Source organism: Thunnus thynnus, chromosome 8, assembly GCF_963924715.1.
Source record: "Thunnus thynnus chromosome 8, fThuThy2.1, whole genome shotgun sequence".
Taxonomy (NCBI): domain Eukaryota; kingdom Metazoa; phylum Chordata; class Actinopteri; order Scombriformes; family Scombridae; genus Thunnus; species Thunnus thynnus.
In genome coordinates this window covers 4,572,157-4,599,345 of record NC_089524.1, presented here as the reverse complement: position 1 = coordinate 4,599,345, position 27,189 = coordinate 4,572,157, and the positions used below count along the sequence as shown (strand labels likewise).

The 27,189-nt window shown below is 39.1% G+C and overlaps 1 protein-coding gene and 1 pseudogene across 1 annotated transcript in view; both read right to left on the bottom strand.

Moving 5' to 3' along the window:
- The window catches only part of LOC137187349 (BMP/retinoic acid-inducible neural-specific protein 3-like), a 51,368-nt gene that overhangs the window by 15,535 nt on the left and 8,644 nt on the right, over positions 1–27,189 (bottom strand). Inside the window, exons 2-4 of the mRNA XM_067596183.1 lie at positions 19,162–19,530; positions 5,586–5,776; positions 2,829–3,019 (exon numbers count right to left, since the gene is read on the bottom strand). Of these exons, the coding sequence (XP_067452284.1) occupies positions 2,829–3,019; positions 5,586–5,776; positions 19,162–19,382 (603 nt within the window). The 5' untranslated portion in view covers positions 19,383–19,530. The remainder of the gene's footprint in view (positions 1–2,828; positions 3,020–5,585; positions 5,777–19,161; positions 19,531–27,189) is intronic.
- On the bottom strand, positions 16,642–18,185 carry LOC137188487 (uncharacterized; annotated as a pseudogene).

Here is a 27,189-nt window from a genome sequence, read left to right as displayed (position 1 = left end):
TGGACACAGCAGGGGAGGCCTTCGCCATGCCAGCCTTCTCTCATCCATTCCTCAACTTGTTTGATTTCAAATTCATGCAGAGGAGTGCTTAGTTGTATCGGTTCCGCTACTGTGTGGGTCAACGCCCTGTGGAAATGATGCGCAAGCATGGAGGAATCTGTCGCTCCTTTGACTCACTTTCTACCAGAGATGGAGGTGAATCTCTCCTCTCTCCACTTCCCACCTGTCAGTTACGCCAGATGACTGCTTTTGGAGCATGAAAGCGCACTCTCTCTTCTTCCTCTTCTTAGCTACAGAGAAAAACCCTAATTCCCAAGAAATGAAACAGACAAAAGCATCTGCCTCTGCACCTCAGATGTGCCCACCTTTGCTGCAAAAGAGAAAAAGAGATACCCAACCCTCCCTGAACACAATGTAGAGAGAGGACAGAGCTTTGATATAAGTACAGTCGGTCTGATTCATGTTCTGCTACAGCAGAGAGAGCTACACTTCACACGCTGACTACCACTGTGTTCCGAGGAATGAAAAAGGCAGAAAAGAGGGTCATCCTCCCCTCCGTCACCCTATTAACCCCATGCTACCTGAAGGTGACAACCGGAGGCAGAAACCTGTCATGAGCAGTGTTTCACAAGATTCATTTATCTTCCCCTCACCATATGTGCTCATCACGGAGCTTCCTGCAGACTCAATGTGCTTACGGTAGCTGAAGATCATATCTCATCACAAGCCAGCTGATAAAAAAGCACAATCTATATCTTTATTTTCATTGTGGTTATCATTGTCTTATAACAAGAAAATTGTAAAGAAGGAAAATGGCAACCAAAACCATATGAACGACTTTTAGAGAGGTAGTTTTCTTTGTTGGAAATGACACACAGAAGCAACCAACAAATCAAAATGGAAATTTGTGATAGTTTCTTATGAAGTTAGTGCACTGTGCATAGTGGTTAATGTGTGCATAGAGACCGAGTGGAATGAGTTCATATAATTTCACACTTTCATAAAACATTTAACTCAGTATATTTCTTAACAATAGTGTTTATACCTGAGTGGTACTTCGATTTATTAGCTGTCTTTCTTGTCAAAGACAATGGAATTAAAAATATATTTCCCCAGTGTTAATTGTTCAGTTATCTCTTGTTACGTGCCAAATATACATTTAAAAAAAAAACATATTTGAGTAATTTTATATTAAAATCCATGCCTTTTCTCTTTGTGTCAAACATTTTCATATGTTTCATGACAGATCTTGAACTAACCACACCCATCATATTAAAACAGTGGGCAAAAACCTTGTGATCATTTCCAAAAGAATGTGGCTGAAGTCTAATTTATTCATTTCTCCCTCGTCCTCATGATATAACAACACAGATATAACCACAGCTCAGTATCTCTCAACAGCTCCATATTGCAATGTATTCGCTGAGCCATGCTTACCTTTTAACAGTCCAATCAAATCTGATTTGATTTAAAACCCTCTTGTAATTGTACACCGCCCACATATTCTGTTTCACTGGGAAATAGAGTAAATCACAGTACTGAAGCTAAATACCCTCTAACCTCTGTTTCACTTTGTACTTTTATTTTTTGTACCTTTACTCTTGGCACTTGATTGGAGTTTCAACTGCAGTGTTGTTATCAGAGACAATGACAATAAAGCTCTCTTGAATCATGGATCTCTTATTATTATTATTATTATTATGCACATATACATATCTGCAGTGTGGAGAAACACTAAAACTGGTGCATTTACAATTTCATGGTTAGAGATGTAATATGTAGATTAACAAGTGTTGACAATACTAATAGCATCAAGTGTTTAAATGTCTATATAGGACACTGTTAGTCAACAACAGAATATCACATCATATCACTTTTAGCTATGGCAATTATGCTTTGCTTTCATTCAAAGAAGAGTTTCAGAGGGAGCTTTTTTGGGCACATTCCTATGCTAGTAGCTCCAGATGGCAGGGAGAGGTAAATCTCTAATCTTAAAACCCCAAAATCATGTACCGTGAGTTTGTGCATGCTCGTGTTTCCAATCAGAGCCAGTCTAATGCTTTATATCAAAGGATAAGAAAGAAGCATGAGCATACAGTCTTATGTTTGTCATTTTCGTCTTCTTGGAACAGTGCACTCACTACCTGCTGTTCTTGAGAACATTTTTTGTGCTTTTGGGGAAGATTTGTTTATATTGGTCATACAAACCAGTTTTATTCGGACAAATACATTCACTAGCCACTTTATTAGGTACTCCTGTGCAATCTGATGCAATCCAATACAACAGCTCTTCCATAAATTCTACTTTTACGAAGCTTTTACATTTTCAGTTTTTGTTGACGGTGTCAGAAAGGTGGTGATTCCATTTTGTGTTTATTTTTGAGGATGCAGTAAGTGGTGGTGGTGTACTGGAGTACATGTTCCTAATATTTTGCCCTCCTCATGTATGCTAATGGAGTTGACAGTGGACAGGATCTTCAGTAATTTACCCTCCTCTCATAGAGACATGATATGAGTTTTGCTTGGTGTTAGTTAAACAAAACCATTTACCAAATAAGTATGCAAAGAAAGGAAACCAGACATTTTGTTTTGTACAAATGTAAGAGAATAAAGGAAAACAGAAGTTTGCCAAAGTGGTAGGAGAGAGTTATTTACCAAGAATACCAGCCTTCTTGCTTTTTGCTGTGGAAAGATTTCAGCTTACTGTCATGGTGTAATTCTTTTAGATTTGATTTTGGGCTGATGGAAGATTGAAGAAGGTGAAAGCTTTGATAATCAGTGCATTAGTCTGTGAATGTGCCCCAACAATAAAGATACAGAGGTGTTACCTTGATGGCAGTGGAGGCGATCTGAATGTGGTGCAGCTTGCGCAGAGTGCTCTCCCTGTCGATGAAGTAGGAGGCAGCCAGCTGGTGCAGAGCTTCCAGAGTCACAGTGGAGGAGTTACCCGAGTAATCGCTCACCTCTGCTTTCTTACTCAGTTTTCTCTTGTCAACAAATATTGTTAAGGCTTCTTCTCCTGCACAGACACAGACCATTTAATTGTTAGAAAAATGCTAATACATTCTGAAAAGGGTGTGCAATGTACTGTATTGCCATTAAGGAATTCGAAGTATATTCTCACTCTTTCCTGGATGACTCTGACATAAAATCAAAGAGTTAATATCTTAAGTGTTTAAGTGATTTTTGGTGTTGTCTCGATCTTTGGTGCTAAGCACTTATCACTGAGGTGTTTATTCACTGCACTTCCCACAAATCACTTGTCAATCAAACAGTGTGCCAAGTAGTGTCACATCTATCCCCTTGAATTTTCTGTTAATGAACTTGGAGTGAGTATTTGGCACTCTTTTCATGGCAGTCAGGGTGGCTTACATGGCTCATGATACCTTTTTTTGTTCTCAATTTATTCCAATTAATCTACAGTTTAACACTGTGCCATAATTTTAAAACCCACCACCTGCTCTACTCCAGGAGATACCGATGCATAGATTAAATGCACAGCGGTAGCCAGCACATCAGCCACTGGGGCACAAAGACACTTAACCACAATTAGGATAAACCTTGATAAATACAGTTGCAGGATAATATTGACCATGTTACCCTGTATCAGTAGCCACTGATCATAGCAATCAGAACTTCATAAGTCTTGAGACCATGGCGCAACACACTCTCATTGCTTTGAGAGTCCCCAAGACACTGCACATCATATTTCTCATCATAATGCAGTGTTAATGCTTCAGGGCCATTTTTCTGCCCACTGCCTTTCTTCCTCTGCTGCTGAAGGGCACCCTCTTAATATCACAATATATTTATTAATTTCATTAAGTCCATATGTTTCTGAACACAGAGGCAATCCATTCAGAACCACAGAGGCATATCTCTGGCAACAGCCCAAGGCAAACTCCTCATTCTCCTCTCTTCATACCACTAAGTACTGGCGCAGAGCCAGAGTGTGGGGCTGCATCAGCTCAGGCAGCTGGTAGGGTTGCATTATATGCAGCCACTCACACTCTGTGGCAACCTTTTCTAAGCCGGGAGTCAGGTCTAAAGTAATTGACAAGTGTTGCTCTGTAAAAGCAAATCTGCTTTGCAAGACTAGCCTGTGCCTCTCTGGCATCTTAAATGACTTTTTTTTGCTCTCTTTTTTTCTTCACTCCAAGGACCATTAAAGCTTGTCCATTCATCACACAGCAGAAAACCAAAAAATGGGGTGACTGTCACTGGGAGTGGTGGGCTTACAGTACACAAGCTTTTACATGTATTTATACATCTTTGAAGAGCGATTTCTGTGCTGCCAGTCGCATATTATTCCACCGTGATGTGTTATTCAGTTACTTACTGTGACTGGGTTATTGTGCTATGTCCATCTGTTTTCCATATGCAAAGCCTGGGAGAGCAAATTCTAAAAGCTTTTATCGACACAAAATGTATGCTTTACTAAAGCCAATATCATTTGGGAGAGAATAATTTACCAAATGCACGTTTATCCTTACAACACTATACTTTAATACCTGCGTCAGCTACTGTAGCCCTACCCTGGAATACAAAAACAATACTGCTCCTTCATTTTCATGTCCTCTACATGGATAAGCAACTGGGGAGAAGGCTGACTTTTTACTTGAGACCTGCAAACTTTAGCTTTAATCCAACCCTGCCTCCTAGTAATTATGTTTACTACTAATTTGTTTTAACAAATACGTTTAGAGGGAAGATTAATTGCTGCCTGGATTATTCCATAGAGATGGGTTTTTTTTTTTTTTTCTTGATGGAAGGAAGGGTTACGGTTTGATATAACACACAAGTTGTGGAGGAGGAGGAGGAGGAGGAGGTTGGAGTGGATGGTGGGCGAACAAAGTGAAGAACTTTGACACTCTCAAGAGTTCACATTCTTAGTCTCACATGTGGTTGGGGTTGGGCAACAAAAGCACTTTGGTGAAGGTTAGGAAAAGGTTGTGGTGTCAGTGAACAGTCAATAAATAAACATATACACTCTCTCATGCTTCAAGTCACTTTTGACTTCAATATTCAACCCAGACCACAATCTTACCCAGATCCAAACCAAGTGCTGTGAGTCCCTAAACATAACCATAAAAATGGTTAAAATACAATTGAGTTGATATGTGGCCCTTTTTTGCAGGGTTCTCATTTTTGTTGTTTGTTGGAAACGTTTAAAAAATCAGCCAAATGAAGAGTTTTCAACCAACTCACATAATTAACCCTCATTATCTAAATAACTAGAGCTGATAAAATCTGCCAGCAATATCTGTAATTTCACTTGGCCAAATGTATGTTTTCCCGCTAAAAATGAGAAGGCTGCTTTTGTCTACTTCTGTATGAAATCAAGGACTGCATTGTGAATTTAGAATCGGCTCCTGCTGTTACACTAAATTGCATGCATGCTGAGCTAGAATGCAAAGCCTGAAACACAAAACTAAGATGCCTAGGGCTTGGTGAACTAACAGATTACTAGTTAGGGGTGTCATTTGGCTAATTTATTCCAAGGAGTTTAATAGCATACAAGTTAATGTAGACCACCATAAAGATGTCTAAACAATGTAATCAATCAATTTTGTTTCTCTGTTTACCTCCCAGTGTAGCTGACAACAGGAAGTGAGTCCCATACTTCCTGATCAGATTGTCAGTGATCATCTGGGTGGTGGGCCTGCGGCCCAGGAGTCGAATGTTCCTGATGAACTCAGAAGTCAGAGGTAACTGAGACTCCAAGAAATCTCTCCTTTCCACGGCCAAGTTGTTCACCTTCCATCTTCCAAACTCCCTGGACAGAATCAGGGAAAAGAGAAAGAAACATCAGAACAACATCAGAAGTGGTGATTAGTGAATATGCTCTGTATTAAAAATGCAGTTTGGTGAATAAGAGACTTGTAAGGAGAGCTGAAATAATAATTCAGTTAACTGATAAGTTGATTGACAGAAAAGTGATCCAAACGTTGATAATGAAGTGATCATTTAGTCATTTTTCAAGCAAAAATGCAACACATTTGCTGGTTCCTACTTCTTAAATGTGAGATTTTCTGCTTCTACTCATTTTGATATTATTGCAAACTTTGGGTTTTGCCCTGTTGGTTCAACTACAAAAGAAATTTGAAAATGGCACCTTGGATTCTGGGAAATTCTGATCATCACTTTTCACAATTTATGGACATTTTATGAACTACACTGTCAAGGAAGACAGACAGCCTTATCAAGACAGCCCCCCCACATACACCGTCATTCAATTGTCAAAAAAGTTTAATTGACAATGAAAATAACTGTTAATTGCAGTCATTGAAGGTGTGTTCATGGTTGGAAAGTCCTCTTCTCTGCCTCCTCTCCTGCATTATCACATAGTTACATCATTTGCCTAAAGCTCAGTATGTGGAATAAATGATGAGGAGAGAGAGAGAGGGAAGAGAGAGAGAGAGAGAGAGAGAGAGCAGCGAATATAATTCATTCTGTCACTATGTGCTTTTGCAATGTAAGGAATCCCTCAGCTATGCCGATACAGCCTGAACTGAAGTGAAAGTGAATTGATGGAGAGAGAAAGAGAGAATGAGGGAAAAAGAAAAAGCTAACGAGAGGACAGCCAGGAAAAAGAAAAAAAAAAAAAAAACACACAAAAACATCTAGACAAAAACCTGGTATCATTTGGAACAATGTTTGTCACCTGGGATGGAAATCTGCTCTGACTACACAGCTGACAGATGTTTTCTTTAATAGCCACATCATGACAGAGAAATACTTTGAAATGAATAAAGTACAAGATGCTACAAGAAACAGCCCAATTGCTCAAATAGAGAATGTATTCTGTAATGAGAAAGGAAACAAAGTAGGAGCAAAAATGTCATGAAGCAAACCTGAACAAAAGATTCTGTTGGCCTTTGTTGCCTTTTCATGTTCTCCTGTTCCTTTCTGACAACTAATATGTCTGACCTCATAGATGAGTGCAGTTTATATGCTGCATTTATCCCAAGTACTTCACTGATAAGAATATGTCTGGACATGTTCATATTTGATTACATCTGACAGCTGGAAGATAATCAATGACGGATGTAAAGGTACCACCCAGGGAGCAGAAATGAAGACTCTTAATAAAGGCAGAACTTTCTTCCTGCCTATCTCCCTCTTGCAGCTTTTGAGCTACTGTGACTCTCTTCTTTTATGTAAAAACCTGGCACACATACATTAGAGGAGAAAAAATAGATATGTCAAAGGCAGCATGGCAAGCTGAACTGCAGCAATGAACCAAAGGATACGGATGTTCAATCAATAGAAGACCAGCCTGGCACCCCGTATGCACTTTTCCCAATGTTTTTCTAGAATATTTGCCCAAGGCACAGCTTTTTGAGCTGCTATCGCACTTGACAGTGCTTCGACTCATATACAATGTTATTCCACTACCAAAAAAGGTATTTAGTGGAAGATTCCCATGTGAAGTGTCCTTCACAGATACTTCTTTGCACTCTTTCACTTGCAGTTCTACACTAACGGAGAGAGGACATCATGAATTAAAATGAGATGTGTGTGTTTGTCTGGCAAAACAATACAAATCTCTCCACAAAGGCTGGAAATGTTTTGAGGAGAGAGGTGCGCATGACATCATTCACCTGAGTGGCTCTGCAAAGTCAAGTAAGTGGGAATTATTGTTTTAGAATCACAATATAATGGATTTTGATGACATGAAAAAATCTTCCTTATCTGTAATTTTGATACGGAACAAGATTGATCACATGCATCTAAACTGATCAACCCCGTATTTATCTCCGCCTATAGTCAATATAAAGTTGTACCTATGACATCTGGAGCTTGAATTCAGACTATTTTGCAGAGTTACATTGATAGCAGAGGGTAGCTCATTTTAGTTTTGATCCCAGACACTAATCACTGAAAAGCTTTGAAGAAACCTTGTGAGTGCAAAGTTAATCACCAAAGAAGCAAAAGTAGAGATAAAACTAAATCAGCAACTTCTGTAGTTTCTTGGAGGATGAGCTGTGAGCTCTGACATAAAGTTGAGATTGCTCCTACAGCCCTAGTGGTGCAGCTAAAAAACGCATTATGAAAATGACTGAAAAGCTGGCTCCACTTATACACAAGCCTGAAAAAAAGCTCAATATGAACCACGGAAACTGTTAAACAAAACCCATTGCTGTGGTATAGTATATACTTAGTTGTTCACCTTGTTGTGGCTCTGCCCCTCTTCAAAAATGTTTATGAATCCAAGCTTCCAAACACACACAAACACAGTTGCAGAATTGCCAGCACATGTTTCCTGTGACCTGCAATGCCAGGCTTTTTAGCTCAGTACCTCCCAAAGAAAAATTCAACTAATTTCAGTGAAAGTGTTGCCACTTGCCCCGAGCAGGTGAGGCTACAAGTTGTACTCTGACCACTGCTAACCTGCTGTCATAACAAACTGGATAAAAGAACCAACGGCCAAACTTCATATGACTACATCAGCACAAGATATAAATGCAGGGTCAAAACAGCTTGCTTTACAGAAAATATGTTCTAAGAACAGACACTGACCTCAGAAAATCCAAATCTGCTTTGGGATTAAAAGGTTATACAATATCTATTTTCTCAATCAGCTTTATACTGGAAGTGATCCTATGAAAACACACCACTACCTGCCACAGTCCAATCCAGTATCATGGCAGTTTGTGAAATAGTCACGAAATTTAATCCATAGATTTGTGTACATGGACAGACACTCACGACTTTAAAACTAACGTATTTCGATTGGAATATCTTTTGTGCCTGCACCACGTTTTTTTTTTTTTTTTTTTTTTCTGTCTATAACCACTAGGTTACTCAAATTTAATCACAAGATTTTATCCTTGTTTTCTTTCTTCTTTTTTTTTTTTCTTTATTTTAATTATATCAGCCAGGACCAGAGGACCTGCTGCCTGGAAGTATTTCTCTCACTGTCATTTCCTGTGTTAAGCTTTTTTTTCAATGATATCTTCAACATTTCTCAACGCAAAAACACGAAAGTGTCCTTGATAACTTAACAATATGATAGGTTCATGTTATGGCCGTCCGTTTTAATTTGTCAGTTATGGATAGCAGAAGGCTACATTCCCCATGATCCTCAGCCAACGTTGCTATGGAGACAAAGACAGCCCGCTTTGTTACCTTTTACAAATCTTGTATTTCCTATTATATTTACTATATCCCCCCCTCCTCCTCCAGAGATCGTGGTGTTTGGATTCAGATAGGTGTGATTGCGGCTGATTGGCTGCAGTTGGAAATGGACTGAAGCCCACCCACAGCAGACCAAACAGGAGTTGAACGTACAAAGTCCGCTCCCAACACAATGCCCTTCCCTAACCCTAACCCGCTTTTGCATTACATTGCATCAAATCGTGTGCAAGACAGGCAAAGTACTCCTGTAGCCTTCCTGAGAAATTTCAAAGTAATCACAACCAATCCATTGTAATTACAGCTGTGATACCTGTCTATGACTTCAAAACTGTCTCTTTATAAATTAATTTCCATGCACATTTGTGATGGAGGGAAGATGCTTGCAAAAAATAAATACAATATCCTCCCTGGTCTTATATCAGGGTTTTCATTTTTTAACATCAAACATAGTTCTGTTCTACAAACAGCGTGTTCATTTTGCCAGTACATATTTAATTAGTTCTAGTTACAAACACTAAAATAGGTTATTTCCCTGTAGGTGGGTTTTCTAATATGTTAAGCTGATTTTTCCTCTACATCATGGTTTCACATTAAAGCCAACCCACACATTAATAAATTGCCTCTATCAACATTTGAGTTATTCCCACTTTCTCTCACTGCTGCTGAAACAATAGAAGAGCTGTGTTTTAAGGGCATCCCACAGGTTTGTATGTCTTTTATGCCTCTAAATATGAAATGTCAAAATGCTGCTGAGTACCTCTCACCATACAGTATATGCACATAACTCTATAAACACTTCAAACAATGTAGATGCCCATTCTAGTGAACCAATTTAGAAGCTTAAAATGAATTGAGACCCATGTTGTGAGCTGAATATGAGAAAAAGTCGTATCGGTTTCAGTAAGAGTGAATTTTCACATTCATGCTTATATGAGAACATTATATGACAAAAATAATGAGAAAAAACATTCCTCAAATAGCCTCCAGCTTTTTTCAAAGAGCACTCTGTTCATTTTAAAAAGTTTTTTGAGGGGCAACATCCCTAATGCTTTTTAGAACGCAATAAAAAGAATACTTTCTTATGTATATTAAAACCATGGATGAGTCACATAGAAATGAATATGATCAATTGTCTTGACTGACACGTTTTTTTTTGTCAGAATTCATTGTGTGGCAGGAAATAAATCAGTAAATATATATGAACTGCATTGTCCAATCACTCAAATGTTGCACTTTTCTATCTGCAAACTAAAAGCTTGACTGCTGTAATCAGAACGGGTTGAACAACCTTGGCTGCTGATGATGGATGGGCAGAGTGTGGCCTTTTGAAAGGGTATATATCACATTAAACCAGGAGTAATGAGGAAAGCTTGAACACCCAGATGTTTGAATGATACAAAGTATAAATCCAACAGAATACAAAACTACTACAAACAGAAGTTATGATGAGCTTGTGGCAAAGATTTGCATCAATTTCATTTTCTGTTATTGCATCGTGAAACGAGACACTGATTCACACAATATTAAGCAGAAACTGTAGGCAGAGTGTGGGAAGCAAACATAATGATGTTAAATGGATATGTGGTACCCGTTGACCTTTTTGCTGACACTGTAGTATTCAGACAAAGCCTTTGACTAATCTCTTGCTCAGATATACTGTATCCAATGTAGCTATTAATCTTCACCTCATTTCATGCCATACAAATAAATGACCTCTTCAAATGGGACACTGTGTCTCTTGAGTTCCACTTTGCAATGTGAAAGCACTAGTTCAAAGCCACAGCACGTCTTGTGGAAAAAGAGGAATACACAGAGAGGGAGGGAGTGAGCGCAAGAGGGGAACGGGGCACAGAACAGGTATAGAAAGAGTGTTCGCAAATCCCCACTGTCGTTCATTTCTTCAGTTATCATTGACTGTGATAAGCTAGCCCCGTCTTATCTTAAACCCCTGATAGGCCAAATGGTTCGTCCTGCAGGGAGAGGAGGAAATGAAATGGGTTTCACCACAGAGCTGATTTTAGGGGTTGCAATCCTCCCTACAACCAACTAAGTCATTATTATTATCAATTTCATTGCTCCTTTCCGGTGGGGTACATCAGTTTCATCAATTTAACTCTTTGGACGCTATCATGGCCAAGAGTTTTTACATTTTCTCCAAATTCAAAGAGGCCCCTTTTTACCTAGCTGGCTCATGATATCTACATCTACAGTGGCAGGAAATGTACTCAAGTACTGTACTAAGAAGAATTTTGAGGTACTTGCATATTAACATTAGATATATTACTTTATACTTCTAATTCATTTCAGAGGGAAATGTCCTTTTTACTATTATTACCGATGGTTCCCAACCTGTTTTGGCTTGAGGTAACAAAGCATCTAGTGTCTAGTAATGGTCACTTTTCAAAAAAAATGATTCCCCCTAAATATTTTAAATACCTGTCTGAGGTCCAAAGGGGTCAAATTATCCAATATTTCACCACAAAAGCAACAATTAGAGAAAAGTCCAAAATATGAATACACATTTATGTTGCAAAACTTGACTTTTTCTTCTTTCCTGCCCCATTAATAACCTCACGAACCCCCAGATTCATCTGCTGACCCTTGATCCTGGAATTAACTTAGACCAGCAACAACAGTAAAATGCTGCTTAAATATTGATGCATCAGTAACAATCTAACATTGTTATATTACATATATATATATATATATATATATATATATTGCAGTGTTATATATCACATCAGAACATAAGAATATCTCACAGGGGCCATTTTTTCTGCAGAACTAATACAGCATGGCAACAGGCATGTTGCCTAAGGTTTAAACAACCATTTAATAATATTTAATGAGTGTAGTGAATTTTCCACAGTTAAATGATATTTATAATGAAAAAAAACAAAAAAAAACCCCTTAAAAATCACATGCATTATCCAAGCGCAATTATGTTCAGAACACGGCCAAATACATGTCAACACTCCTGCCTTCACCCTGGTGAATACGGCAGCTTTCCCTTGGCAATGTTTGCTGTGGACAGGTGGTGCAGGCGGAAGGCCCACATTGTGTTTGCATTGCAAGCAATGGGTATACTCTCCAGTGAATCCCCAAAACACACACACACATACACCCTCATACAGTATACACATATCCACAAAAACACAAACCCTCTTTCCTTTCCCTCACAGGGCTCGTTGAAAATTCTTTCAAATTCAATCAGTAAGAAAGGCGGGAAATTGAGTAGAGGGATAATACGGTGAATTCATTACTCCATCATTGCTGAGGTAGCTCACTCTGTAACTAGAAGCACAGATTCTGGTAATTCATCTTCTCCTGTCATTGAGCATTTATTAGGATTTAGCAGACACTGCACATGAGCAAGACCAGACCAGAAAATAATATTGTCATTTTCAATAACCTCTGCCCTGCTTTCTGCACAAAGTGATGTGCCTTTCACCCAAAAAGAAACTGTCAAAAATTATTATGCACAACAAACAAAAGCTTAAGATTTATCTGTGCATGTAACTATTATTGGATCTGAGCAATGGCCACTGACACTTACTGATGTAACTTCCTCCACAGCAACACGACTAGTAATGAGCACAGAAACTGCTGAGATGATGAGACGTCAGCAGGTGCTTATGTTTTCCTGTTCTTTTCTTTTTACCTGTTTCGCCTCAATAACTGTAGTATATGACATTGTGTGACTCTTTAAAAGGCAAAAAAGCTGTTTAAGTTTTGTGACTCTAAAGCTAAAAAAACAAATTTGTTACTTTCAGTATCATGAAAGTTATCAGTAATTTAAAGGTTCCTTTTTTATGGATTTTTGACACAGCTTTAAATTATAAAGTAAAAACAAAAAAGAGGAAAAACAGAAAACAGAACAATTAGAGGGAAAACCATAATGAAGCTTCCCTCAATTTACAGTAGAATTATCACCTCTTTTTACACTCATGATCTTTATTAAATTAAACTTCAGGGAGACAGAGAAATTGCAGAGTTTAGTTGCCTCCAGGGTCTGCAAATTTAATAAAAGTGAGAACAAAAGTAAAAACTGAGCAATTAATAGGACTGTCTCATATGTCTTCCTAGATAAAGAAGTGCTAAGAGGCCGATATTTTTTATGTGATATTTTACATAAAGGCTGAGTAAAAGTGTCTTAAAGGTGAAAAACTATCATTCATTACAGTTCTCTCACTATCCTATTTACCACCAAGAGCAACTTGGAGTTGCTAAAACCTCTGAGGGAATATCAGGAAAGAAGAGACAAAGAACATCAGTAAGAATGTAGTAGTGGGATGTTGAGAAACAGCGCTGAGGGAGTCTGCTCTATACACTCACCTCAACCCTCAGAGCACCTGCAGACTCCCCTGTGGTTTAGGAAATCTGCTGTTGTTCATTGTACTTGAAGTGGCTCTTACATCAAACAGTAAGCTGCTCTCTTTTGATTTAGTTAAACACAATGGGTGGGCACATCCTACGTGCTCCAGTTTGCAGAATAAAGTAATTGCAGATAATTATTAGAATCCTATTGTTTTAATTTATTATTTGTTAATGCAAAGTGATGACACATTTAAACTATCTGTGCTATAATCTACTAACCCAAGATTCTTTTCTACAGTATTTGTTATTGGCTGTCCATTTTAAGTATAAAGCAATTACTTACTGTCAGTGATTTTAAAATCTCTGTTGACAGCAGCTTTAGTAACTTTTCTGTAGAGCTTTTGACAAGGAATAACTGTCTGAATCTAGTTAAAAGTGTACACACACTGTATTGTCTGTCCATACTGCTGACCAATATTTTTACACTTTGTATCTCTGTAATATTTCATCCTTAGTGACCTAAGGGTCTTGATTTATTCCAGATCTGACCATAAAATGATATTCCACCCATTTTCATTTGTATCAAATGCCACATAAACTTGAAACATGCATGGCTATTAAATCTGTACACACAGAGAAACAGCTATGGTCAGCTTGAATTTATATGAGTTACAATGGATTCCAATAGTGAAAGGTTTTCACATTGGGGAAAAATACAATTATGCTCATAGAAACTTCTCAAACCACTGCTAAAGTTAGCTTGTAATATATTGTCATGTTCTATTTATTTTAATGTATAACTATGTCTGTGTATTTTTTTTTTTTTTCACACTGCATTTTATTGTATGATTCTGCATCTTGTATCACACATATCCACTTTCTACACTTTGTCAACTTTTGAGAAATGCTATACAATCACATCTCTCCAGACTGCTATTATTCAAATGAAACATTTTGAAAAGGGGACACCAGTCTTTAGTTGAACTGCTCACAGCTCAGCCACATTTTCAACTTCTGGCGAGGAATTGCTTGTAGACATTGCTTTGCTCTTTACAAGACAGAAAGGTTGGGAACCATTGGCAAGGAACATCTCTTCCTCTGTTACACAGCAGGAACATAGTTGGGAGAGTTTGGTACCCCTTGAGAGAATACTGCAGTGGGCCCACTTTCTTTAATAAAACAATCCTACTGAATTTTTTATGAGCCATTTCCAGGTGTGAGCTCCCAAAATCATCACCACCAACCCCACCAACACTGGCACTGAAAGAGAGCTATTATTAGCCAAAACAGAAAAACAGAAGCTGTCCCACAGCTGTATCCCTCCTGTCTTCATCAGATTCGTTCCTGAAATCAAATGGGCCTGAATCCAAGTGAATTCAATTTAGGAAGATTTACAGGCTATTTACTTTTTAGGTTAGTTTTTCCTTTTAATATCATCACTATTAATCATTGCCGCATTGTGGTAATCTAGAAGGCCTCAAACACAACCTTGCAGCTGACAGAAGCCTCCCAGGGGATTCTGTGATAATGCAGAGTAATAAGTACTAAGAGCTCACTAATCACTTGGCCACATGATAAGACTATTAATCTTGCCGCCCATGCAGCTCAGCTCCAACGGACCACTGCCTTTTGCCAGAGAAGGAAATATTAAAAAGCTCTAATGCGGCAACTGATCACCGAAGCCATAAAGCATCCCTGCACCGATCCGTAGATGTCAGGAACCCTGTCCATCTGTTTCCAGGAGCTTGGACAACATCCTCCTAAATGATGACGGATATGATTCATGACACAATCACCACTAATTCGGTCACATGCCGATACCTCAGACTGTGTTGCTGTCATGACAAATCATCATTTTTTTCCCGGTGCTAATCAACATATTTTAGTTGACCATCTGATCAGGTGACTCCCTGAGGGTTTGGAAGGTGGAAGAATGTGATATACAACCAGCTGATAGCAACATGCCTGCATGTAATACATCATGGGTCTGTCTAGGCATGTGCCAGATATCTTGTGAACATTGGCAGTGAGAAACCTTTTCTGCATGACAACACAAAGCAAATAATGCACGACTACTGCCTACCAGATAGCCAGAAATAAGGTTTTCATAAACCATATTGTCCTCTGTGTGCAATAATATCGAATATGTTGTTGTGTTGCAGTTTCACCCGTTCCTCATTTTGATGTTACAATAAAAAAGCAAATGTGCTAGTAATAAAAATCCTCTGCAGCTGCAGCTGTACTGTTACAGTAACCTTATCACACATGTTATAAGGATAAAATGTCCTTGGAATGTCCTCCACTATAATTTGTACCTTAACCAGCACCTTATTACAACAGATGTACAGTTTGCAGAATAATTCAACCAAGACAGATGCAAGTTCACTCCCTTCATTTAATTCAACCTTACCTGATTTAACTGCAGTATATTTCAATGCAAGCAATATGATTTTTACCACAGTGTTTTAAGGGTCAAGTAATGATTTGGACAATTTTTGGGCAGGCTTGAGGTTGCTGAAATTTCAGAGTCACATCACTGACTATGTCTAATCTATATTTTTTCTTACTATACATCTCAAATATTTAACCACTTACTTATTTACTTGTGTTTACTCAGGTTGTGATGCCTGCAGCTAATACATAGTATTAATAAAAACATAGAGGAGTTCTTTCTTCCAACATTGATTATGAAAAAAAACACTGTATTGAATCTTTCCTCTCAAACCAACATATAGACCACACAGAATGAAAGAAATGTTGGTGAATTATAGCAGACGATATTTGCAAACTGGCAGCCATTTTGGAGTTCCTTTGGGTTGCTGTGGTTTTCAACAGTGCTGTTTCAGGAGTGTGCTAACTGCATTTGAAAGAATAGTGTAAACGTATTTCCTTCCTTGCTGAGAGTTAGATGAGGAGATTGATGCCACTCCTGTAAATATGAAGCTAATTAATTCCGAAATGTAAAATGACAATGTTTTTATCCAAAGCGACATACATCTGAGAGTTGATACAACACATGCAAGGATCTAGTCAGGAGAGAAAAACGTGAGTAAGCGCTGTGAGTAAGTAACGTGAATAAAGCTAAGTTCGAGTCCAATAGGATGTAGGTGCCAACAGGCGGTGCTCAGAGGCATAGAGTGCATAGGATGTGTAGAAGCAGATTTTTTTGTTTTGTTCAGTCCATCAAGTGTGGAGGTGTTCGCGAAACACCTGGGTCTTTAGTCTTTTCTTAAAGATTGAGAGAGACTCTGCGGATCGAACAGAGTTCCATCACCAGGGAACTACTGAAGAGAAGAGTCTGGCTAGTGAATAGGGCCCTGTTGTGATGGTAGTACTAGGCCTTTCATTGGCAGAGCTTAATGAGTGAAGGGGGCATAGACCTGTATGTGGGAGTTCAGGTAGGAAGGAGCTGTTTTAGTTGCTGTTTTGTAAGCGAGTGTCAGGGTTGTGAATTTGATGCTGGCAGCAACTGGAAGCCAGTGGAGGAATATGAACAGCGGGGTGACATGCTGTTTTGGGTTGGTTGAAGACCAGCTGTGCTGCCACGTTCTGGATCATCTGCAGAGGTTTGAACGTACATGCAGGGAGGCCTGCCAGTAAGGAGATGCAGTAGTCAATGCGTGATATTAAGAGAGTCCGTACCAGGAGTTGTGCTGCATGCTCAGACAGGTAGGGTCTGATCTTCCTGTTGTACAGGGCAAATCAACATGACCAAGCAATTGAGGCCACATGAACCTTAAAGATTAGTTGGTCATCAACCATGACACCCAAGTTTCGGGCGGACTTTGTGGGCATGAGTTGGGTTGATTCAAGCTAGATACTGATCTGTTGCTGTATAGACGGATTGGCTGGGATGACAAAGAGCTCGGTCTTAGAGAGGTTAAGTTGAAGGTGGCATTCTTTCATTCATGCTGAGATACTGGCAAGGCATGACAAGATCTGAGCCAAGACTGTGTGGTCTTCCGGCGGGAACGATAGGAAGAGCTGGGTATCGTTAGCATAGCAATGGCATGAGAAAATGTGGGAGTGGATGATTGCACTAAGTGAGGTGGTGTATACTCAGAAGAGAAGGTTGAGGTGAGATACCAATCTCAGTGAGTATGGAGAGGAGGCTTTGGTGGTTAACTGTGTCAAAGGCAGCGGACAGATCTAGCTGTAAAACAGCTGAAGACTGACCAAGCAGCTCTAGCTGAACACAGTGATTCTATTATTAACAGGAGTGCAGTCTCAGTAGAGTGACACCACTTAAAGCCAAACTGATTTGGATCATACAGGTTGTTCTCTGAAAGGAATTCTGAGACTTGGTTAAAGACTGTGCGCTCAAGTATTTTTGATAGGAAGGGCAGGAGTTAAACCAGTCTGTAGTTTTCAACCTGGGCTGGGTTGAGTGTAGTTTTTTTGATCAGCAAGTTGACCCAAGCTTGCTTAAATGTGGTGGGGAACACACTGCCAGTAGAATAGTCTGTAGAAGACTGGATGGTATTGGTTCCAGTGGACAGGTGAGACAAGAGTTTGGAGACTTCCTCCTTGGTCAGAGGGGAGAATGAGGACTGCAGACTGAGTCGGTCAGGCTCAGAGAACTGGTTACTGATGGCAGAGACCTTTTCAGTAAAGAACAAGGTGAACATGTCTGCAGTGAGCAGAGTGAAGGGCTGAGGAGGAGTTAGATTGAGGAGTGAGTTAAAAGCAGAGAACTTTTTCCAAGTGCTTGTGGCTCCACAGATCATGTTCTGATAGTAAGTGGTCTTGGCTGTTTTTAAACTGGAGGAGAATGATGCTAGGAGACCATGATAGTCACTGAGGTCAGTGGACTCTCTGGCTTTATGCCATTTTCTTTCCCCCGCTTTGAGCTTAAATCCATGGACTAGTGGAGGGGTTGCAAGCAGCTGTGGATGTTAAAGGGCAAATATTGCTAAGAGAGGAGGCTAGTGAGGACCAGAGCGTGTCTGTAGCCTCATTGACAGGGAATGAGGAGAATTCATTATGGGTAGGCATGGTAGCCAAGACCTGATTAGAAAATTGAGTCAGTGTGAGGGACCGGATGTTTCGGTGAAAGACCAATTGTGGAGGAACATGAGGATGTTCTGGTAAGTAGATTGCGAATTGAATAAAGAAGTGGTCTGATAGATGTAGGGGAGTGACAGTCAGATTTGCTGTGGAGCAGTTCCAACTCAGATCAAGAGTATTGCCTGCTTTGTGTGTGGGAGGGGTAGAGACCTGTTTGAGGTCAAATGAATACAGAATTGACAGGAAGTCAACTGCTTGGGTTTTGTCAGTATGGATATTCATGTCTCACACGACAATCAGTGGTGTGTCATGGCTAGCACATAACATTTCTAGTTCTTCTACAGAGTTCCCCAGTTGACACCCTGGTGAGCAGTATATGACAACCATAAACAGCTTAATAGCAGTAACCCTGATTGCATGGTATTCAAAGGAGGAGTTGTTGCTTAGCTGAGAAAGCTTAGTAAATTTCCAGTCCTTGTAAATGAGTTGTGGTTTCACAGTGGTTGTGGGGTGAATTGCTGGCTGTAAGTTCATAATCAACATACAAACATATTGATCTTCTTCTCACTCTTAGCAAGAAAGCAGATTAGAGTAGGCTGTTTCCCAAACTGATACTTAAACTATTCTTTTAACAGGCACAGGCTATTTCTGCATTGGTCTAACTGATCAGTTTTTGGCTCTGAAGCCATGACTCACCTGTATATCTTGTATCTGGTGGAGAAGCCTTGTCGGTTTTTCTCCACAAAGTCAATGTACTCAGGGGAGTGGTGGAAGGGCCCCTTATCAGACAGGAGCCAGTCCAGGGGGCCCCCAGGCTTGTCATTTGGGAGGCTGGCTGTTGCTGCTGCTGCTGTTACCGCAGACCGTAAACACACCCAGCAGTGAAGGCTGAGGCTGACGACGCCCCATAGAGCCATCAGAGATGGAGGGAGCGAGAGAGGGATGAGGGTGGTGGTGGTGGTGGTGGTGGGGTGGGGGGTTCAACAGCCAAAGCCACTTGTCGTTAGCTGGCTCCTCCACTGGGATGACCGGGGGACCTGCATCACCTCAACGCCCCCCGAACACCTAAAAAATAACACAAACACACAGATAAGGATATATACAATCCAAAAAGAGGACAACCAACCACAAATGCAGAGAAACATTACGGTTATTTCACAATTTAACGGCTATAAGTGGCAACAAGATATAGCTGCTTGGTTTTTTTTTTATTAGTTTGAAGGGTTTCATCACACAGAAATACTAAGACATGGCAACAGCAAACTGTACACTCCTTTTGTGTTGAAATAATTTTTTAATTAATGAATTAGTCAAACAACAGAAAATTAATCAACAATGTCATTTACAATCAAAATGCCAAACCTCCTCTGTTTCAGTCTCAAATGTGAGGATTTGCTGTTTTGCATAAATTGTTAATGGCTAACACCCATGTTGGACTGTTGAATATAACATGGAACTTGAAAACATCACCTTACACTAAAACATTTTAACCTTGACTCATCAAATGTTAAAACATTGAGTTAGTGATTCTCGCTAAATATTTTAAGTTGAATGAACATTATGTCATTCATCCAACTGACACATTTTTTTTTTTTTTTATTTAAATGTCAAGACAAACTGTAGAAATGTTAGCAGAGCACACTGTTTTAGGTTGGTGATAGGGTCATTTTCTTTTTATTGAGTTGTGACCATGTAAAATATTGCAGTATTGCATGGATGCCATGCAAGCACTGGTCTGCTCACTGAACACAAATTGGGGTTTAGTCATATGGACAGGAGGAGAAAAGGCTAAAGCCACCAAGCCAAAGATTAATGGACAACTTTACTTTTATTTTGATTCACACTGCTCTGAAAAACTGTATTGGGGGTATTGTCATGACACAAAACAGCATGAAAACAGTCAAGCAACAAAAATATCTGACATATGTCAGTTTGATGGCCGAGTGCATGCTGGAAGGCTTATACACCAAGGATGCTGCAATACAAACTAATAAAAACTACTGATAGTATGCTGACTCCAATAAGAATATAATAATTGTCAATATTTGTCCTCTACCTTCAACTCAGTTGAATCAAAAACAAGAAACAACCTTTTGGTCAAACTCTACTATAATTTATCAATGATTTGTTGACAGACTGATCAATAATGAAAAATAAAAAAATAAAAATAATAATGTTAGTTGCAGCCTTATACTCTTTGAAACTAAAATTGGTTCTCCTGGGGGCCTGTGAGGAAATAAGTCATATAATAGAAAATCACAGCGCACTTTTTAGAATACAGTATTTCATTTTGATTCATCGCTTCCTGTGAGTTGAGATTTTCATACAAGAAATGACACAAGAATTTAATTTGGGTAAAAAGGGAAAAGTTTTTTTTAAAAGATTTAAATAAATAGTCTGATGTAAAAGTCTTCCATATAGTGCAAGTGCTTTAAAGTGGTAGAAGTTGTGATTCTAATTGTGAATTCATCCCTTTAACTTCAGCAATAATTGCTGTGCTGCTGTTTTCAAAATTATACTTATCGTACTACAACACTTGTTTTACACCACAGCAGATCTATTATAAGTTGTACTCAAATGCAAATCAATCAAGACAAGCCCTCAAACACATGCACACACACAGAGACACACACACACACACACAGAAACGCTTTTGTTGCTGACATAAAAAATCTTAGTTTCTGTGTTTTATCAGACTACCTGCTGTTCAGACTGTTGTCCAGGGCTCACATTAGTCTCTATCACCATCTCAAGCCCTGTCAATCATCTCCCCCGCAGTGACACACTGCTTTGCTGTGCATTTGTGTGTGTGTGTGTGTGTGTGTGTGTGTGTGTGTGTGTGTGTGTGTGTGTTGGGGTGTAGGGGGGTTTGAGTCCCATTACAGTATTCTGATGACAATCTGTCAAGTTAACTCAGCCATGTGACCGTGCGTGTGGGTGTGTGCTCGCATGTGTGTGGGTTTCAAAAATCATTACTCTCAGACAACACAGCAGACAGCATGGGAAGAACGCACAACAGCTGGGGGTGGATAGAAAGTGCAAAAACTGATTTAAAATGTGATATTCAATATTATTACACAATCCTCCACAGGAAGAGACAGAGATAAGGGTTAATTATTGGAAGTTAAGCATGCAGGAGGAGTTTAATTTTGTAGTTTTAATGAGATGAGATGAGCTGGCAATTTGGAAATTGATTTCAGTCTGACATCGCTGTCATCGCTCCTCTGACTCTGCCTATTTGACCCCACTGTGTGTGGGAGAATATAGCCTTAGCCTTCCACCTTCTTTAAATAATTATATATCTGTGTGACATCTATTTCCTGAGTTGACATGTGCATATTCACCAGAGTTGTCCTTTGTAGGTCCTTTGGAGCAAATACAAGTCAAGTCTCAAGTCAAGTCAAGTCACAAGTTAGCAAATTGCAAGTCACAATCCAAGTCTTTCAAATATTTTTTTGAATATTTTCCTTTCCTTCCTCAAGACTCATGTTGAATCAAGTCTTTAGTGAGGCAAGTATCAAGTAGGTCAAGTGTTAGAGAAGTGAAGTCCAAGTCAGGTCTCAAATCTTAATTTTTGTGACTTAAATCATAAATTTATTCCTGAGGGGCTGAAAAGAATGGATGATACTAAGGACGACATGTATACAATGATTAAAGTTGGATCGATAGGAAACCCCTAAAATCCTTTGTTCCTATACCAAAACAGAAACAGACATGCATCAAAAACCGTTTCTCTTGCTAATTTATGTTGTAAAAATGCAAAGAAACAAAGAAAAATCTTGATTTAGATAAGATCCTGAAAGGAGAGATGTGAGCAACGAGGAGCTGGAGAAGAACATTTCATTAGAGTGAGGTGAACTTCGGCTAAGCAGTGGCTCCGCACTGAAACCTGATTAAATAATTTTCTAATTTACCATTTGCTCTTTGGTCCTGATTCCAGTTGTAAAAATCACACCAATCAAATAATCTGGCCAGTAACAATGGACAGAGACTTAATCTTTCAATAATCTTTAAATATCACACATTATAGTATTTTATTTCTCAACTGTCAACACCAACTGGCCCACAGTGTGATCGACTCAGTCCAACTTGGTTCAATAAGTCATTATACCAAATCAATCATATAACTGGACTTATAACCGCAATATGTGTCCTTGCCTTAGGTCTGCATCATGTCTAAGTCTCCAGTCTCAAGTCTTTGTTGCTTACACATTACATTTGATCTTATATGTGGCATGAAGTAGGAGGAAGGCATGAATTTGATACAGTTCTGCACAGCACTGCTACTAACTTCCTCTGTTGTTGATGCAGTTAAACTGTGAACGAGTCCTTTAGCAATTTCCGTTCTCATTCCAGCAGTGTTGAATAGTTTATTCGTACTGTAGAGATGTCTGTCTTCCCAGTTTTTACTGTTGTTGTTTCTTCTGCTAAGTTCTCTGTTCGAGCTTGAACGTCACACTTTTCCGTCTATTCCTTCAACTGTGAACCGCCACACAGCAAGCGGTCGCCACTTTGTGTGTGATTTGACAAAATGTGACACTAAAATGATGGCACAGTACCATATAGGGGGAGGTTTAAGAATACATTCCTGCATGATCATGTATGACAACCATGATGACGTGTCTATGCGGCAGTAAAACTGGCCCCAAAATAGCTACAATTGCAGCTTCTTTTTTTTTTTTTAGCTGAATCTAAAACCTTTAGCCTCTACTCTGACTAAATATGACCTAAATATTATAGGTGAAACATGGTGCATGTAATGTATAGAGTGACCTTGGTCAGAGGGGAGTGTGTGGCGTGTTAATATCAGAATAGAGCAGAGAGGTCATATTAAAAGACTCTTTAATCCTATCATCCAACAGGCAGCTGTCCAAAAAGCTGATGCAGGAGAACAGTGACGAAGAACACTGAGCTCTCTCTTTCTGGGCTGGGCTCTCGTTCCGTGTTGCTAGCTTGTTCTCTTTTCCTTCCTCTCACACCCCTTTGTCTTTGTTTTGTGTCTCTCCCTACTCAAACAACCTACTCTCTTCCTCCTCTGCATTCTGGAATACATCTAAATCCCACTTTTGACTCACATCCTCCATGTTGCTTTACACACTTGCTATGACAGTCCTGTCTGTAAACATTCATTGTTTTCAGACAGGTCTGCGTCAGCCTTATAATCACATTATCACCCAAACAAAGCCATCCACTAAGCCTTTGTTATCAGCTGCCTGGATGATATCAGATACATGCCATTCCCACTTTACAGGGGCATTATGTCACATTTCCAACCTTATGCAAACACTGCTTTTCATCAGACAATGTTAGCAAATGCTCCTCCTTGAGGCAGGAAGTCCTCACACAATCTAGAAACAACAAATCAAATGTTGGTTGATATAACAGGAAGATATTTTCAATTCCAGCAGTAGGCAAGAACTGGGACTCCAGTGGATCCACTCAAATATGATTTTGCACAACGTGGGCCAGCAATAACCTGAGGCTGTTTGGGACCTCTGTATAAAATGAAAGCTCTGTGTGTCCCTGTGAGGTCCTCTCAACGGAATTGTGAGAGGAGTGCAAATGATGAGAGGATAGATTTTCCCACACAAGAATGTAATGAGAACTTGGATTCCCTGAATAGGCAAATGCCAAGAATAATATTGACACAACGTGACATCATATAGCAAATTCAAACCCTTTCATGTAAGTTCTGGCTATCAAGTGACTGTTTAGTTTTTGTAGATTATGAATATTACCAGACATACTCTCAGAGCACCAAGGTAATCACAATTTTAAGTCCAATTAAAAGATGTATGCGCTTTCATAAGCACTCTTTACTGCTTCTGAAAACATCTGTCATGGAGCCCTCAAGGTTTAGAAATGGCTCTCTGGTGGAATTTACAGTCAGCATGTGCCCCCATGCACAATCACCTCAACCTTGTCATATGATGCTCAATTTTTCTTCCATACCTATAACAAAGAACAACTGTCTAACAAATTTGCACAGGATCACCAATAAAGTTTCTTTGAGTAGAGAGAAAGCACAGGCATTGCAATTTATCTTTTAAATGACACCTATGACAAGGTTCTGTTTATCTCTGCAGGGAAGAAATATCAGTTTGGAAGTCTTTTTTTGTTCTGTCAGTTTGATAGAGAAAGGAGGGTGTTGAACAAATGACCGTTCAAGTGAAGTGCTGCCAACAGTGGATCAAATTCTACAACATTTTTACACCCACTGCCCATCATAATGGTGAGCTATATTCAGTAAGCACCACTGAATATCAAATACTTCAGCTGCAAAAATGCTTCAAGTATTCTGTGATGACTCCCATCATATGTAAGTCAGATTTAATATCTTGTTATTACTTGACCAAAAGGCCCCGGAGATAAATGGCTGAGTAAGCACGCCATTCACTAGAACTAGAACTAAAACTTGTCGTTAAAATGCAAGTTCTCTGAGAGTGATTTGAAAAAATTTTAACAAATACAAATGATGAGTAATGTCAGCCATGTAGGACTAGATAAAAAGGAGATTTTGGACTCATTACAGCTACATCTTCATTCAACACTTCATGTTGGATTTGGTTCTCAGTTGGTAAAATACCTGGATTTATTCTAAGTATAACTCCTCTCTCTCTCTTTACTTGCAAAGAGCACTCTAGAAATCATTCAGATAGTCATTTAATCAACCCTATCACTAGAAAAGATCATTGATAGTGGATGATTTTGCAAAACAGCAAATAACGTTCAATGACAATGATTTTAAGCATTAAAAACCTACATTTAAAGATGGTATGGTTATGGTAAAGTAAAGGCAACTAAGACACTTACAGCTGGGAAAGGATACTTTACACAACCGTCCACCACCCCAAACTCCATACCCTTACTTTCTACTTTGCTACATAAAGGTCACACTACTTCCTGCTATGACACTAAATGTTGGCACTGGTCATACGTTGTGCATTGCAGATTGGTCCAGTGATTGATTTTTTTAATATATCTAGATATCTAACAACAGATATCTAATCTATTTGGCAAAACGTTTAGTTCCTTTTTAATGTTTCAGTCAGTCATCTGTCTGTTTAAATACTTACATTTGTTGAAAGACCATCCTAAATAGGTCCAATTAGACATTTGAAAATATTTGAATTGAATTTGTGGATTCAATACTGGATTCTGATTCAATCCAATTCTATTGAATCCAAAACCTAGTTCTCATGTAGGTGAATCATGCAATTGTGAAATGTATTTCTATTCATTGTTCTTGAGACTATTATGTTTCCTTTCTGAGAAAAGAACACATTACTTTGCACAGTGAGTTCATTCAGCAACTTCATGCAGTTCTGAAAACATCAGATTGAAAAACTAGAACCCATGTTAGTAGACAACCAGTCAAGCAAAAATGAAAGACAATGCTCATAACTTCTATCTAAAAAATGTTCTTCCCTGAGGCATAATGTTAAAAAAGTCAATGAAACGATGAGAAAGTGAAGACATTTTTCATTACAAGCACTACTGGTGGTTACATTAAGGTATGATGTGCGTAGTGTCGGCTTGGCATGTCCTCCAGCTATTTGAAACCTGTGTGAAAAGACAATACTATTTGTTTTTTCCACTTTTTCTCTGAATAATCAAGAAAGAATGGAAATAAAATATTGTTTAATGTCGGGTCCTAGACACATACTGAGACAGGCAGCCTTCAGAAAAAAATAAATTGCTTGCAAATCCGTCATTCATTAAGTAAAAGAGATAATGTCATAGAAACTATGATTGCAGATATTCTTGACGTTATTCAGAGCTTGTTCGAAATGATATGATTGACTCACAGACTCCTTGAGCTAAATTAACTAAATTGCCAGTGTTGCCACTTCAAGTTAATATCTCAATTGATTTTGCTAAAGAGAACATCCAAAACAAACTCATTTATTGGCCTTTCCTACCAATCTGCTAGACTTGTGATTGAATGGATTTATCTGTCTTCACAAAATTTCGGAGCACGTCTCTCAGGCTGTGCTGCAGCACATCCTGTAACTTTGTGTGACTGCCAGAATTACATGTTTCCTCTAGAGATATAGGCCTGGCCACTGACTGCAGTGTTGGAGCTTGACTCTCACCTTTTAGAGGATACAGTAAACTTGATGAGATGTGGGAACTCCCAAGCCTAATCTTTCTTGAGAATTTCAGCAGCCGTTTTCATTGGAGACTGGGACAAAACAGAGCATTCAGCCTCTAAACATCTGCTTGCTTAATGTGGTATGCCAGAGCTGTAACGGTCACCTACCAGAGCTTTGTGTGTGTGGATGTATGTATGTATGTATGTGTATGTGCTTTCCAACAATATTTGTCCATATCCATGATTGGAACACTCACCACAGCAGATCCTCTTTGTTGGCACTGGAAGTATGCAAATTCAAATGAGTCTCTTTTTGTGATACCTCACACTTTGAACACATTTGAAGGAAAACGATTGTAGAGAAAGCGATGTAGGGGAGGCGCACACTTTGCGGGGGGGGTTTGATTAAAACATTTCATTAGAATTTCTTCAACAGGATCCACTTTGTAACTTGTCTGCGAGCCAACCCCCAAACCATCCTCAAAGTAGGGAAACAGGAACTGATAAACTTTACATCTTCCCCTCCATGCTGACTAATGAGGTTTTTGGCCCTAATTAACCCAGTTATCTTCACTCCTACAACTGTCAACAATACCTCTCATACCAGTGCCGGAGGTAAAACACAGCCT